Source organism: Cibotium barometz, chromosome 31 (assembly GCF_041138505.1).
Source record: "Cibotium barometz isolate CiBa-2024 chromosome 31, ASM4113850v1, whole genome shotgun sequence".
Lineage (NCBI taxonomy): Eukaryota > Viridiplantae > Streptophyta > Polypodiopsida > Cyatheales > Cibotiaceae > Cibotium > Cibotium barometz.
In genome coordinates, this window is record NC_141076.1 from 23,713,935 (window position 1) to 23,731,199 (window position 17,265).

General features: G+C 45.8%; 1 protein-coding gene across 2 annotated transcripts in view; it reads right to left on the reverse strand.

Moving 5' to 3' along the window:
• Nucleotides 1–17,026, reverse strand: part of LOC147620647 (coatomer subunit zeta-2-like) — a 29,104-nt gene extending 12,078 nt beyond the window's left edge. For both annotated transcript variants that reach the window (XR_015269959.1, XM_086824908.1), the window contains exons 1-5: nt 16,888–17,026; nt 16,497–16,656; nt 15,546–15,693; nt 15,307–15,384; nt 1,114–1,198 (exon numbers count right to left, since the gene is read on the reverse strand). Coding sequence is in view for 1 of the 2 variants with exons in the window: in XM_086824908.1 (XP_086681034.1) it covers nt 1,114–1,198; nt 15,307–15,384; nt 15,546–15,693; nt 16,497–16,656; nt 16,888–16,893 (477 nt within the window). In the remaining variant the exon portion in view is untranslated. The remainder of the gene's footprint in view (nt 1–1,113; nt 1,199–15,306; nt 15,385–15,545; nt 15,694–16,496; nt 16,657–16,887) is intronic.
• Between the last annotated feature and the right edge of the window lie 239 nt (nt 17,027–17,265).

Genomic DNA, 17,265 nt, shown 5'->3' on the forward strand with positions numbered 1-17,265 from the left:
AATAAAGGTTAGCAGGGTATGAAGTGTCCTTAAGGACACCTTGCAACTATAAAAGCTAGGTACTAGCTCATTTGTACACAAGTCATTGTGTGTGAAAGGTGCAGCCTCCCAAGAACCCAAGCTTACAGCATTACCAGGTAACGCATACATGTAAAACACCATGTATCCGTATCTATACTCAATCCCTCAACCATCAACTCAAAACACTCCTAAGCTAGCCATCTTGAATTCATACCAAAATTAACTCTTCACTGATTCCTATCATTGTACAACCAAGCACCTTTCAAACAAAACTTTAAAACACTACATCATAGTAACATCGATGAAATGATAGGGTTTGGTGAGCATCTTGCTATCCAACCATGTGCTACCAAATCCATGGTCACAGAAACTTTAATAAAGTGCTCCATTTAGCGATAAGAACCACCACTTTCAAAATTATCAGCTCTCTCTTCTTATGCATCAGCCCTACAACAATAGGTCACAGGGGTCTTCTTCCATACAAGAAGCATACATAAGGTGCAGAAAATCCCATGTTAAGATGGCAAAAAACGAATAGCACAGAAAATGGAGACATGCAAATCGGAGGAAGAGTAAGAGGATGAGCATATTGCTGGTGAAGCCAAGCAAAGCATATACACTAAAATTCACATTGAGGGGGTGCATACAAATCCATGCACACAGCTCAAACTTCAAAGGTATGTACATCTCTTGATAGGTAAAACCTCAAATCTCTGTGAGTATTATCCCTTCTCAGCCAAGCGAGGAGACCCGCATTCTCTTTGATTCACTTTCTGGCTCACTCTCAGATATGTCACACAGTGTTGTAACTTATAAAAAAGATCCACATCCTAAAGGACCCACACTCAATCATGCAGTGTGCATCTTCCAGAGCTTCAGCTCTGAACTCATGCAATCAAGAAAACCTTCAAAAACTAATGTTACAAAAACACTACAGCTTGCAGTTAGCCTCATGGTAGTGATCATGAACTTCATTGCACATAACAGCAGAAACACTTTGGAAGTATCAAGGTTGTTACTAATGTGTCATCTTCATCATTGCTTCAGGTAAATAATTTAGAGCTACAATGCACACAAGAAAAGATTACACACCTGCTCGGATAGAGGCACATCTGCATCAGCACCCCGCATGGCTACCTTTCCAGCTATCAAATTTGCTTCGGTTTCCAAAATGATTCTGTACATGAGACAAACCACTGCTGGGTCAGCCCACTCACCATCTCTCAAGAAACGTTAAAACATATTGAACATTTAAATCATCTTCATGTTCTTCCATGTGAATTCACCGTGTTTAGTTGTATGGTTCAACCATAACTGCTAATGGCTAGATAGATGCAAGCTAGTTATAATTATGTGTAAGTTCACAAAATGGTTGTCCAGACAGAAAACACAGAAGTTGCAGGTCCCTGGTTGACTGCATGGGCTGCTCACACGATAGCTGCAGAAGACTGCGGTGGACAAATACTGCAGCTGCAAAGGTGCAACAGGGCTGTGAAGTATTTGCAGGAGACCCAAAGCTGCTGATTGTTGCTGTAAAGGCTTGTATGGAAAAGGCTAGGTTGCCTACCAGCTATAAGATTCTGCTCCATGACAGTCTGGTCTAATTTCAGTTGATGGCTGACAGAAAAGCTTGTCAGAGTTTTCTATGAAAACCACGAACTAACTGGAACAACCAGGTATTCTGCTTCACCTTTGGTTTGCGGCTTTCCGAAAAGAAGCCGCGGCCTTAGCTCCTCCTTCAAGGACCGCTTTACTACCAATTTGTTCAGAGCTTGGGGCCACCTCAAGCCAGCCCTCACACACTTACTCTCAACCTCAGATGAGGAGAGACTTCACCAACCCTTGAATTAGAATCCCCTCCTCAGAATGCCCATAGGTCACCCCCTGGAACTCACTCACATTGCGTGGGGGCCTCCAAGCATTGGTCCTGCTCAGTAGCTGGACGAGTGGACCAGCTTTAGGAGGCTCCCCTCAACGGCACAGACGCCTCACAGGGATGTTGGCCCACAATCAAATTTCCCTCGTCATCAGCTCAGCCATCTCCCCCCAAATGGTGGACCCCCCTCCAGGATCCTCCCCTCCCCCAAAGTGGCTTTGTGCTTTCACTTTTCCCTGTGGTCAATCCTCGATTTTGATGGAGCCCGCACTCATTTTCTCAGTTGGTCCCCAAGGAATGGTGACCCTCCCCCATAGAGGAGTACATTGGTGGATCTCTTCAGCAGGTGAGGATTCTTGGCTTTCATGATCATCAGTTGCACTTAGACCCTCCTCCAGCCAAGGTGGCACGTAACATTTCACAACACCTATGGCTCTCGGAGGGCTGACCTCTAACTCACGTCCAGAGGGATCCAAGCGAGCGAGAGTGACAGAACCCCTTCAGCCCAAAGAGCCCAACCAACCCCCTTTTTTCATTATTCAACGAGGATGGGTCACAGGATTCAGATTCACTAGGTTGATGTCACCCCGACAATGACGATAGAACACTGGGCATCCCTTCCCACTTCCTCGGAGATTTTTGGAAGCGGATGTGAGATAGTTATTGCCTAGGAAGGTCACACTCTTCCTCTAGCACTTAGCCCACCGCAGCCTCGCTGTCGGCACTTGGTTGGCCATTGGAGGACAACCGGTAGTGTGCGATGTAGCCACCCCCCAAAGTCGCAACGGCACTACCTTTGAGACTATCCCAAAGCACAACAATTTTGGCACAGGATCCCTCGCCTGTAAACGTCGATGCGGTCCACGCCGCATACTATCACTTGGGGGGGGATAGCCTGGGTGACTAAGACCGGCCCCGCTCTTTTCTACGAGGAGGCAACCGGTGGGCAAGCCCTCCAACTCTCTCACTATAGGATTGATACAGTTCCCACCCCCAACAAAGCCCTAGTGTCTGGGCACTAACTAACCCGAGGAAATGGGAGATCATCTACAGCATAGCTGTATTGCACGTTTGATAGGCCCATTGCAATGAGGTCATCGAGGGTACTCTCACATCCTCAGCTGAGTCCATCTGCTCCATTTAGAGTCAGAACCGACATCATTCATACCCTCCACGGTGATTGGGGGACGCTGCAAGGCCGGGTGTATCACATGCGTAGAAGGTATTGCCTATATAAGGCATTGGAGGGCGAACTTGAGCAGCAATTATCTCAGTTATTCCGGACTCGATTTATCCGCCCATCCTCCTCGTCATTCGCTGCACCCATCTTATTTGTGCAAAAGAAAGACAAGACCACACGTTTATGTGTGGACTATACGGCACTAAATAAGCTCACCATCAAAAGTAAGTTCCCAATGCCCAGAACTGAGTACATTCTGGAGCGTCTTAATGGTGCTAAGTATTTTTCAAAAATAGACCTCCACAATGACTATCATCAGGTTCAAATATTTACAAAACATTCCAAAGACAGCCTTTCGGACCGAACATGGCCATTATGAGTTCATGGTGATGCCATTCAGTCTTACCAATGCACCGTAGACATTTAATAAAATGATGTCTCGGGTATTCATCAAGCTAATTGCAAAGCGTGTATTTATCTTCTTGAATGAAATATATATACCTAGATAAATCCAAGAACATGCCCAAATTCACCTTTTAGGAACGTGCATGTCATGGTAGTCAACCCACAAGACTATATAACTATCAACTCCATTATGCATAGTATGGACTAAATACTACGACATCCCCACTAACGTCATCAGTGCCCAATAGTGGGTGTAGAACTCTGTATCAAGATATGCTCTCACACACGCACTCCACACACACACACACACACGCACGCACGCACGAGCATATATTCACACAAAGCCCTTCGTACTGAGTTTCTGTCAAGCCTCTAGAGATGCGGGGCTTAGCCATAATGAATACTAATCTTTTCTGTTATTGTTGAGTAGCATGAGGAGATGTGGAGAAGATCTTGCAATTTTTGCAAGCCACGTTCGAGGTCCATTCTCTAGGATGTGTGACCAATGCTTCTCCTATTCACCTTGACCCTAAAAAGATGTAGGCTATACTGGATTGGATGTATGTACCCAAGGCTACTCAAGAGATCAAATCATTTGTGGGTCTTTGCCAGGCCTACAACACCCATATGGACAAATTTTATGACCTTGCAACACCTCTTACCTCCTCAATGTTAAGAGATGTAATCGCGGTATTGTGTGTAGGTGGGAAAGCACCCTAGAGGTGCAAGATATTGTTGTAAGATAAGAATGTCACATGTGATATTGTATGGCGTGTGAGTGTTTACCAAAAGAGTGGAAAAAGGAGTTGCCACATGGAGGATGATCTCTGCACATGACATACTCCCCTTCCTCTAAGAGCTCACTCCGGAGCTCACTAAAAAGCCAAGGTAATCTCTCTGAAGAGTAGTCAATGTCTCCCATGTAGCGTCCTCCTCAACACGATCCTTCCACTTGATCTTGTATTCCGTGATAAGCGTATTACGCAATCTTCTTTCACGAAATCCAAGAATCCTTTCAGGTTCGTGCGGAGCAAATGTCATGTCCTCGACATCTATAATTTCTTGAGGAGTAACTAACTGATCTGCTCCACCCAGTACTTCCTTAAGTCTACTGACATGAAATACAGGGTGAACTTTCACATGAGAAGGCAAATCCAATTCATATGCAACTGAACCAATCCGTTGTGTAACACGAAATGGTCCACAGTATCTAGGGAATAATTTCGGAGATCGACCTCTCCGTAAAGTCTCGGAATCTTTCGGAACTCGCAAATACACCATCGTTCCTTCAGAGAACTCTCTGGGTGAACGATGTCTATTAGAATAAAACCTGTCTCGGTCTTGAGCACTTCTAATAGATTCCTTCGCAACTTGTAACATTTCCTGCATATCTTGCAAAAAATTACGTGCTGCATCATGCTGAAGTCCTGAGAATCCTACTGTAACAGGTGATCGAGGTTGAAAACCATACATAAGCATGAAAGGACTAAACCCTGTACTCGTATGCTTAGTACTATTATATGCAAATTCTAACATAGGAAGATAATCCTCCCATGAACTCTGTCTTTTGGATACATATGCTCGAAGCATATCCTCCAAAATCTGATTCACTCTTTCAGTCTGGCCATCAGATTGAGGATGATCAGAGGAACTCAAATTCAAAGTTGTTTCCACATCTGCAATACTATTCATGGACCCTTTCCGATAACGGATCTCAAAATCAAAATCTTGCATTAGCTCCGCCCAACGAGCTTTCCTTCCTCTCAAATCATCCGCATCACACACATACTTGATTGACTGATGATCAGTCAATACCACAAACTTGGAGCCATATAAATAATGTCTCCAAACCTTGAGAGCATGAACCAAGGCATCAAGCTCCTTCTCAAGGGTTGGCCAACGAGATTGAGAGTCGTCTAGCTTTTTACTTTCAAAAGCAACCGGTCTACCATCTTGAAATAGAGCAGCCCCGATAGCATAGTTACTGGCATCAATTTCAAGAACATAAGGCCGACGAGGATCAGGTAATGCTAAGATAGATGCTCCCTTGACTTTATCTTTCAAAAGTCTGAAGGCCATATCCAAATCATTATTCCAAGTGATAGGCTGATTTGACTTACGTCCACGATCTTTCAATAAGTCGGTCATCGGTAGTGTGAGCTAAGAGTACTCCCGTACAGATTTCCGAAGAAAAACAACAAAACCGAGAAAAGAACGAAGTTGTTTCACTATTCGTGGTATATACTATAGGCTAGTCCAGAACCTTCTGAACTCGGTCATAGTCAATGCTCAATCCATCTCTAGTGATCTTGTGTCCCAAGTAAATGATGTCGGTCATAAAGAACTCACATTTACTTAACTTAGCATATAGTCCATTCTGTCTTAGACAATCGTGAGGTGTCTGACATGATCCTCAAGAGTACGACTATAAATCAAAATATCATCCAGGAACACCACCACAAATTTTCCCAAATGTTCACGAAAAAGATCGTTCATCATTTGCTGGAAAGTGGCTGGAGCATTGGTTAACCCAACAGGTAATACGAGAAACTCGTAATAGCCATACCTAGTTCGAAAGGCGGTTCGTTCGACATGCCTTTCATGAATACGTATGTGGTGATAGCCAGTACGTAAATCTATCTTCGTGAAATATTTCGCTCCTGCTAACCGGTCAATCAGGTCATCTGATCTAGGGAGAGGATAACGGTTCTTAATGGTCAGCTTGTTCAATCTCTTGTAGTCTACACACATTCTCCAGGTGTTGTCCTTCTTTCTCCCACGCAACACAGGTGCACCCCAAGGTGATTTACTTGGACGGATCTGGCCCATCCTCAAATAATCTTCGAGTTGTTTAGTCAACTCATCTTCCTCGGCTTGGCTCATCCTGTAAGGTGGAATACTGACAGGATGAGCACCAGGGATCAAGTCAATACGATGATCTACTGCCCGTTCAGGTGGTAAACCCGATGGCAGTTCCTTAGGAAATACGTCTTGAAACGAATCAAGTATCTTCTGTAATTCTTTGCTTTCAAACACACTTAATTCATTTACATCCATGGAAGGGATGAGAAAAGAAGAAAGTGGAATCAATACACAATGAAAAGCGATATACAAAGAAGAATCCATTATATTTCCAAAATCAATTGTATTTACAAGAGGTCCCTGAGAGAGATGAATACAATCACCTAAAATACTATACTGGGTGTTCCTATGCTGAAAAGAAAAAATATGACTAGACCAATCTATCTGGACTTGAAGAGTCTTAAACCACTCAATCCCTAATAACAAGTCTACATTTTCCAGATGCATTACATAGCATTCCATAGTATCTTTGTAGTCCTGAATTGGGATTGGAAGCATCTCCACCTTGCGATCCCAAACTTGCCTTCCCGCAGGTAGGCGTACCTCATAGGTATGGTCACTGAGTGTCGTATCAAGACTCAATTTCTGCACAAGTTTGTAGTTAACAAAGTTGTGTGAGCTACCAGGATCTAGAAGAATGTGAATCTTATGGCCAATCACTTCTCCATAAACTCGGAGAAGATCATGCAAGCCAAATACTTTAGAATTGAACAAACAATCAGAACAAGTACTAGCGCGAGAAAGTACAGTAATTGACGTACCTGTCAAAGACAACTGATTAGCTGCCGTTGGCTTGGGTCCTGCGTTTGTCTTGGTACCCTTTTGCTTGGGGCACTCGTTACGCATGTGTCCTTTTTCTTCGCAGATAAAACAACGTCCTTCCTTCTTAAGCTTTAAAGCCCTAAGGAGCCACGTCTTCGAATTGTGCCCAAGTCGTTGGCTTAGGGTTGAGTTCCTTCCACCAAAGCAAAGCTTTGCCGGACAAGAAACCTGCTGCTAACTGAATCTTCTTTCCATCATCATATGGATGAAACTGAAAGTGAACTTGCCACTTATGTAGCCACGTATCCACGATCTCCTTGATGCGCTGCTTTTGCTCGCCCCCGAACGGTTCCAGAGTAATGTTGGGGCCCAAAGCAGAAGCCAAGGTATCCATACCCGAGAAAGTAGAGAGAGTAGTGGTCAATAGAGCGATGGAGTTCTGCAAAGCTTGCATCTAGGCTGCGATTTGTGCCTGACGTTCCGTCGAAGAAGCTTCGAGAGCTACTTTGAACTCTTGGAAATCTGATTTTGACACAAAATCGTCAAAAAGATCACCATCGGTACCTTCCGTAGCCGGCAAGCCTTCGCGTTCCACAAGGAGCTCCAACTCCGATTCTTGGGTCGACATCGTGAAGAGGAGACGTGGAGAGAAAATTCGATCTTTGCACAAGGAAAGTGCAAGGGAACTTGAGAGCTTGAGAGCTTGAAAACTTGAGAGATGTGTGGCAAGAAGCCCACTTAAGGGATTTATAAAGATAGCCCCAAAAGCTAAAATCTCCAAAAGCTAGGCTTAGCTTTTACTTTGCTTTTGTGTTTATATATATATATATATATATATATATATATATATATACTCTTTAAAAAAAATAAACACTTTGAAACCTTGGAGGAGGGGACTTGTATACTTTTTTTTTTTTAAATTTAAACTCAAAAAAAAACGAAAGCTCTAAAAACGTATGCTTTCCTTGTTTTTTTCTTCCTTCCTCCTGGAATAGCCCGCCGGTTGGAGCTGCCGTCTGCTGACGTCGCCCTGCTGTCGTCGCCAACCACTGCCGGCGCCTAATGTGCTGACGGCGTCTGTGCATCGCCGGTATCTGCGCGCCATCCTGCGCCTACCTGCGTGGGCCTGGGCGCTGCCTGGATTGGCTGCGCAGGCCTGGCCGCCTGACTTGGCAGGCCTGGCCGCCTGGCTACGCAGGCCTAGGCGCCTGCCAGCCGACTAGCCCTGGCCGCCCATGCACTGGCGCCCTCAACCACCAGCAGCACCCGGCCAACCGCACGTGTCTGCAGCACTCGACCAACCAACGCGAATCTGCAATCCAGCACTTCTCTCGCTCTCTCTCTCTCTCTTTCGAACCAAAAAAGCAACGAACATGCTTTTTTTTTTCTGTTTTCTCTCTACAGTCATGCGACTGTCTTTCCTCTTCTTTGCAAAGCACACGACCCTTACCAAACTACCATCCCCATCAACATGGGTCTCTTTGATGAAGAAAAAACACATACAGAATTTGAAAACCACAGTATGCACAGAAAAACAGCAAGCTTTTCAACACATACCTTTCTTCGACCTCATCTTCTCTACCTACCGACTCGCTCGTTCACGAGGTATGCTCTGATACCACTGTCAAATCCCCACGGATCCCCTCGTGACCGTCCTTGGTTCGTGACTCGAAACCTACAAACAAAACAAACAGACAGACAAGGGGGTGCAGGCCTGACTCACCTCCCAACCATGACAGCCGTGGGCAAGCCCACAGACTTGGCTGTCCCCACCGAGCCACGAGCTGAGCTAACTAGGTTGACGTACCGACCAATCTCCTCCTCGCGATGTCCCATACCGCCACGAGCTACCCTCGCGGGCCTCGAGATTGTTGCCGGCCTCGGCCTCATAAAGCAGGTGCACGTCTGCACTAGATCCAGGCTCCAAGACCATAGAGCTCTCACAAACTCGCGAGACTCTCTATATCCCAATAATTAACCTTGGCCACCCTTTTATAAATTTATAGGCTCTTGGCCGGTCATCGAGCGTCCACACTTGGACGCCCGCCCGTCCATACTTGGGTGCCCGCCCATTAGTATATCCCTAACTCAGCTCGTCAATTAGCCTGCCTAGTTCCGAGCTTCCCCAAGCCTCGAAACTAGTCTTGCATGCGTGTAGCACACGGTAGATACACACTGTGCACATGACAACGAAGCCCAAGGCAAGGAATACAAGATCGGGAAGAGCTCCCAAGAGGTTTGTTGGTGGTGTTCCACAAAGCCAAAGGGGATGTCAGTCCTGTGAGCCAGATAGGTTTTCGGGCAACGGTCCCAAGGGAGGATTATCCTCCAAGGGGTGGAGTGAGAGTGCCAGACTCATTTCTCAAGAATGAAGACCAAGACAGTGTTCAGAGTCAAGGCAGGAACCAATTGGGGACTGGATGGAACAGATGCATAGATCTTATTCAGAGTCTAAGTGGTTTTGGAGACCGGGCCGGGTTTCTGAGAAAAGGGTCGCCAGAGATGGATGGATGATAGAGGGACTAAGGGAACACAATGGGATGATCACAATCATCCAAGAACAGGTTGGAATCCCGTCATCAAGTTTAGCAGAGGGGGATGTCATGTGCAAGAATTGCCATGGACATTCTCTGGAGCTAGTCCAAAAGGGGCAGCCAAGAAAAGATGATTAGAACCAGGACTTGAAGCATAAAGTGCAAAAGTGACAAGCGTTGGACTAGGAGAAGGACCAAGGGGACCAAACATGCGTAGAAGAGCAAGATGGATGCTGTCGGCTGCATGAAGGGACTGTCCGCTGCATGAAGGATGCTGTCGGCTGTACCAGAGGTGTGTTGGCTGCAGGCACATCAACATTTATGATTTATAGTCCAGTCGGCTGGCCGACTGCACTCCAAGTGTCCAAGAGGCCTATAAATAGGCATGTGTGCTCATTGATTGATTCATTCACTCCATTAGGGAGTGGGTCCAGCATTAGGACTATTTTGGGGTGTTTCCACCTTTTCATGGAAGGCAACCTATGGCTGTAGAACCTAGGTACCTTTTTGTACCATATGAATATATTGAATTTCCAGCTATCTCTCTCTCTCTCTCTCTACTCTCCCTTTTGTCTGCATTTTTGCATCAGCATGTTCTAAGTGGTGTTTAGGGCTAAAAGAAGACTCTCAGAGCTTTCCGCGTGTTACACATGCACTATATAAGGAGTTCCCCCATTTCTCACTATTTCATCCATTCCCTTGCACAAGTTCAACATTCTCTTGCTGGCAAATTGCCATTGTAAAGCTTCAAGCTAATATAAAAGGTGATTTTGTCCACAAGCTCTCTCTACTCTCTCTCTCTCGTCTTGTTTATGCTTCCACATGTGCATTCTCCAACATGGTATCATTCCCTTAGGTTCAGGCTACTCCATCTGCAAATCTGCCTGCCTTCTCATCTGTACCTTACAATTTCTGCCCTAGCTCCTCCTGGCTGCAGATCAGTCCCACAAACAGTGCTGCGTTTTCTGGTCCAGCCAGCCCTCTTCTTGCTGCTGGCCAGTTTCTTGGCTGTGTTTTCTCCTACAAAAGCAAGACGGCCAGGTGCTTGGATGTGTTTTCTTCTACAGAGTTTTTTGGCTGTGTTTTCTGCTCTGGCATCAGTTGTTGGTGAGTTTCTTGCATGTGGAGTTACCAAACAAGTGGTTGTACATCTCCTCCTTCCTCCACGAGTCCCTGCCATTCCGGTAGTTGGTTCCCGGTGGTTTCTTGGACTGTTTTGCTGCTGTCCAGCCTCCTCCTCTCTCAGGTTTGAGAGGGGGCTGATTGGTTTTGGAGCCTCGCTTCGTCAGAAAGCACTTGAGAGAAGTCTTTGAGAGTTGAGATCTGTGTTTCTTGTTGCTGTGGGTATGGCCCCCCCCTGTACGAACAAGGATGACAAGTTGAAAGGACCAACTATGCCCATTGGAAGCTTCAGATGTGGATCTAGTTCATCCACAAGCGAAGGCGCATTCAGTGCTTGTGCTCACCATCACAGAGGAGGTCTCACCGGCCGTGCAAACTCCATTTGTCCAAGGATTGTTTGTCCAAGAAGAAGAACAAGACCAAGGGCAAAGCTTCATCTCAAATAAAGGGCAAAGACACGACACGTGACAGTGATACAAATTCTAGTACCACTTCTAGGGCTCCCAAGGTGCTTCCGGCTCAGGACCCAGATGGTGTCAGAATACGCAGCGGAGATGATGACCAGATCTGGGAACACGAGCAAAAAACGCATGCAGAAAAACAGCACGAGAGAGAGAGAGAGAGAGAGAGAGAGAGAGAGAGAGAGAGAGAGAAGTAGGCGTGTAACTCTGCTCTGATATACACAAGAAAATCCCGGGTATGATACAATGAGTGGTATGGGGGTGGGGGCCTATTTATATGCCCCCACATGTGGGGTCGGCCTGTTGAAAAAGGCTCCACGACTGCATCTGCAGTCGGCTAGCAACATGCAGCCAGTCGGCCAGCTCTGAGGGTCCACGACTGCATCAAGTACAGTCGGCCAGCTCCAGTACACACATCTGATGTAGTCGGCCAGCAAATGGATCCTCCTGCCAACTCAGGGCTGCCTCCCAAGCCACAGAAAAAATGGGAAAAATAAAGGAAAAATGCGGGGAGTGAGGAAAAATGATAAAACACCTGATAAGGGCGGGCACACCCACAACAAGGGCCCTGGTGTATAAAACTGGACAGGAGATGACTTCTAACACCCCCTCTCAGCTCCTGGCTGTGAAACCAACCACTGGGAGCTGGGGTGCCGCCTGAGCAAATCCTGAGAGAGCGACTTTGTGAAGAGGTCCACCGTACTGTCCTCCGTCGAACAGAACTCTAGCAAGATGTCATCAGCAACGATCTGTTCACGAACAAAGTGCCTCTGGATGACCATGGGTTCCTCCAGTGGAAGCCCAAACCTGCCATGCAACCTCTGCATCCTCACCACCTCACAAGCAGCAGCACAAGCAGCCCGGTACTCTGCCTTTGTTCTCGACAAGACAAAAGATGACTGTCTCCTACTGCTCCGTAAAACTGCTCCTGGGCCTGAAGTAGATCTCCTCGTGTCCGGATCTCCTCCCCAAACCGAGTCACTCCAACCGTGGAGTCGGACTCCATCCAACAATCCCCCTCCTGTGTAAAAGAGTCCATGATCCTTCACATGCCGCAGAAACCACAGGAAACGCAATCCTGCCTCCCAAAGAGACATCTGCAACCATGAGCTCAATTGCCTCATCAGAAAGCTCCCGTCCAATCTGGTGTCCATCAACCAGAACCATGAACCATACTGCTTCTGAGTCAAAAAGGCATCACACTGCTCACAACATCTGTACTTCCAAGGAAATCCTCTTCATGGACGATACCCTGTTGTAAAGTGAGGCCAAATGCTGCCATATACCTCTGACCAGCGTCATATGCTTTACATGATTGATTACCTCTGGTGTGCAGTTCAGGAAAATACACGAGCGGACCCTGGCGTTGACACGATCCCACATCTATGTTTGGGCCTCCCGGTCCTTTCGGGTTGACGGTAACTCCCCTTCCTCTACTTCCGGCCGTGGAACACCAACAACGACGAAATCAACGAGGTCGTAAGACTCCAGAACAGATTCCATCATAACCTTCCATATGCCGTAGTTGCTCCCGTCCAACTGACGGTCCACCGGGAACGTGGGGAGTGTCGGGATCTTCACATGTCTCTCGGCCATCTCAAACAGATCTGCCATTGCGGGGATGTCCTCTGAAAAGGGTGGGTGGGTGGGAACAAGGAAGAACTAATACCTGCAAGTGGCTGTCCAGCAAATCAGCCCGCCGTCCTCTTGCTTCTCCTCTTCCCGAACAGTCCAAAACAGTCCACCAATCAGCCACAAAACAGTCCCCCTCTTGCTCACACAAATCCCAAGACTTATCTAGAGCCTAGGGCTCTGATACCATGTCAGAATACGCAGCGGAGATGATGACCAGATCTGGGAACACAAGAGCAAAAAACGCATGCAGAAAAACAGCACGAGAGAGAGAGAGAGAGAGAGAGAGAGAGAGAAGTAGGCGTGTAACTCTGCTCTGATATACACAAGAAAATCTCGGGTATGATACAATGAGTGGTATGGGGGTGGGGGCCTATTTATATGCCCCCACATGTGCAATCGGCCTGCTGAAAAAGGCTCCACGACTGCATCTACAGTCGGCCAGCAGCATGCAGCCAGTCGGCCAGCTCTGAGGGTCCACGACTGCATCAAGTACAGTCGGCCAGCTCCTGTACACACATCTGGTGTAGTCGGCCAGCAAATGGATCCTCCTGCCAACTCGGGGCTGCCTCCCAAGCCACAAAAAAAATGGAAAAAATAAGGAAAAAATGCGGGGAGTGAGGAAAAATGATAAAACACATGATAAGGGCGGGCACACCCACAACAAAGGCCCTGGTGTATAAAACTGGACAGGAGATGACTTCTAACAGATGGTGTACTCCTCTAGTACACATGCAGTTCCTCCCCATGTGCTTCCAGCCAAAGAAGGCTTGTGGGCGGGAGAGGAAACATGGTTATCTTTTGTGTAGCAGAGATTATGAACTGGATCTGTTCCGAGTTCATTGTTTGAGGATTTTGGGACGTGATGTGTTTTCCGTCCACTGTTGGGGATTATGAGCACGGTGTGTCCAACACCTCATCATCTATTCTTGGATTTCGCATCTATTCTTGGAGTTCACTGCACACTTGTGTGGGAATTCGTGGCCAAGCAAAGTTCCTTGATGTTTGTGGTGGCATTTTGTTTCGAGGAATCAGATGGTGGATGCTCTCTCCGAGGTGATTCCAATATTCGCGGTGCTAGAGGGTCCATGGTTGTATCTTCATCGACTTATCTTCTTCCAACTCTTGCACACTATGAGATGCAGAGAGGGTGTTAGAATTTATGCATTTCTTGTTTCTAGAGATGGTGGATTTCTCCACAAAAGAAAATCTTGAGATAATACCAAGCTTTGATATTTTGTTTCTTTATTACAAAAAAGGGAAGGTATACTTTGCATGCCTTATTCCATAAATGGAAGGTTGGAATGAAGTGGAGACCACCTTTGAATATCTCTTTTGGAGCCTTGTATCCTTGTAGAGCAAAGTGCGAACAAGTAGACCATGAGATCGAATTAACCCCCGGAGCTCAGCCACAGTAGCCCAGCGTGCATACAAAATGCACATCCCTGAAGCCATAGACAACTGTTAGAGCAGGGATTTGTCAGACCCAGTGTCTCACCTTGGGATGCACCCGCTCTCAAAAGAAGAAAGATGGAACGTTAAGACTCTGTATTGACTACAGAGGACTGAATCAATTATTGCTTGATCTGCGCATAATTGTGTTGCCAACTTACATCTTGTTCTATATAATTCTATATCATCAACCTTACGTAGTGCTATTTTGGGATGTGTGAATCCCTTGGTACCTTGCAATTTGGCAAGGATGTGAGGTGCATGCTTGTTCATGTGAAAACAAGCAATTGTGGGAGCTAGTTGGAGCCCAAGTGGAGCTGATTGTGCTCACTGATTTGCTCATGAAAGATGAGCTGGTTGTGGATGCTATGGGAGCATTCATTTTTGACTACCGCCAAGCTAAGCAAGAGGGAATGTCACATGCACCCATGCACTAAGGTGCAACCTGACACACTGACTCCAAGAAGTAGTACGTACCTTTTCAAGAATAGTCAATCATCTACAATAAGTGTTCTGCATTGTAAAAGAAGTTAGCAACGAAGCAAATACTCTTGCTTGCATAAGGGGACCCTTAAGTGGGTAGATTGGGACCCAATTTGGTGTCATCTCTCTCTCTCTCTCTCTCTCTCTCTCTCTCTCTCTCTCACCTATGAATAAAAGATTAAAGTGGACTGGTTCATGCTCACTAACATAAAGGTATAAAGAAGATCTTGTTATGCATCACATGATCATACCAGTTGCACATTACAGCCATGGAGGGAAACAACCCTCCCCAATTTGTTTTTGCCTCCTGTGAGGGTTCTAAGCGTGTGCATCTAGCTCTCGGCTATTTATGACTAATAAAAGGATCTTTTTCCCATGAACACTAGAATGAATGCCATAATATAAATGCAGCTGATAAGTTGATTAGGACAACAAGAGACATCCACAACTTAGAGCTAAAACTACACCCTTGTGACATGGTGATGGAAGAAATAAAAAGTAAAAGCAAGCTTGTACCCGCCATCCACAATTTCATCGAGACACAGAAAAATAAGGTCCAAGTTCTCCAACACTGTTTTCTTGTCCACGCTGTTCCTGATCACACGCCCAAGAAATATGATTGGTGGGTGACAAAGAGAGATGGTTACCCGGAACACACTCATGCTCACCTAAATCAGACAAGCAGCACACCTAGATAAAATTTACACAAGATCACTAGCTTAGAAACTCATATATATTTGAGAGAAACAGAAAACCTGAGCAAAAGAGAAACAGCATCAAAAAAACCCTGCAGGACTGTCGCCAAGATGAGTTCATTTTCATCATCACCCCCAGTCACATAGAAATGGAGGTCAGACACAAACTTGTAAACAACGATGTAGCCATCAAACATCCCTATCTCCGCTGTCAAAGCAACAAACATAAACTGTAAGCAACATGTGTCTTTTCCAACTCAAACAAACTATAGCTTTGATTATAAGCCTCAAAAAGCTAAAGATACTTGACCTTTGCTTTCATCACAGCATTTAATTATCACAAATGCAAGGCACCATAGAATAATTTGATAGAGAGAGAGTAGGCTGGCACAAGTTAGCAGAACAGCAAACAGCTTATATGAGGTAAGTCTGTTGCATAGAAAAGCTCGCCAAGTTCTTTCATTTTTTGGCATGGAGCACCAAGATATAAAGGACTCCCCTTGCAAACTTCAAGTGCGGAAGGGGAGGTCCTAAGGGGCATTTATTGGGCAGTAACCATACCAATACCTTGTGTGGAACAAGATTGTAGAAGGATAGGACACTTATCGAGCCGCATGGCTCACAACTAATAATGAAAAAACCTCTAGACTTCTAGGCAAGATGCCCCCTACACTCAAAACATGTCGTGGGTCAAGAACGGCCTTCATTGCAGTTGCACCAAAACTACTAAAGGTGAGTCTGAGAAATGAGAAATGACAGCTTGATCTCAAATGAGGTACAAAAGAAGAAGCCTTTTCAAGCCTTCAGAGCGTTTACATATTTTAAGTAGAAATGAAATTTGGTTCCTAGATGCCCATGAGTCTATGACTCTGTGAAATGATGATATATCAATTGCAAAATAAAGTTGGGGGGGCAAACAAGAACCTCTTCTGATTCGCAAGCTACCTAGCATGATGGTTGATATCTCAAACAGAGAGCCTTTTAAAAAGGACTCCGGTGCGCAGATCTTACCTTCTGCTCGAGCGTTGGTCCGTTGAGTTTTTGAGAAGACTGATTTCTCGAAAGCTAGTTTGGCGGCAAGGTTCGGCCACTCGTCGCAGAAGTACTTGACGGCCACACGCTTCCCTTCCGAGTCCAGCAGCAAGATGTTCTTAATCAAAGGGCACGACAGCTGCGCGCGCACACAGACACACACACATATACAAGTCAGGGCCTTGAAAAATGCCCAAAAGAGAACCCACACTCACTCGATCCGTCAAGGTGGACCGTGCTTCGAAACATCTACGCTTTCCAATCTACTCTGAAGCTAAAGAGCAGTAACGATTGCGCAATTTCGCATGTACCACAAATGCAGATCTGCACAGAATGATATGCTTTTCCCAGGTTCGATCAACGAACTTACCTCCATGACAGCTTCTCAACGTTTGTCGCTGAAGCGGCAGACGGGATCTCTCTGTATATCAGTCGGGATCTTTCTTTCTCTCTCTCTCTCTATATATATATATCAGTCGAGCATATACATAATAAAGAATTTGTGGTTTTTATAATTAGAAAGTTCGACAAATATTTCAAGGCCCCGGTCAAAATCATCTCCAACATTGTTTGCTTTACTACCTGAAAAAGGTGAGCTTCATGTTCGAAATCAATGCTTCAACCTGAATAGTTATCTCGCTAGCTCATGTTTGTGAGGCCTCTTTTATGAGGAGCAACAATGTTTAAGCAAGACAGACATTGAACGTCCAAATTCGGACATTGGATGTGATCGGTAGTAGAATGACAC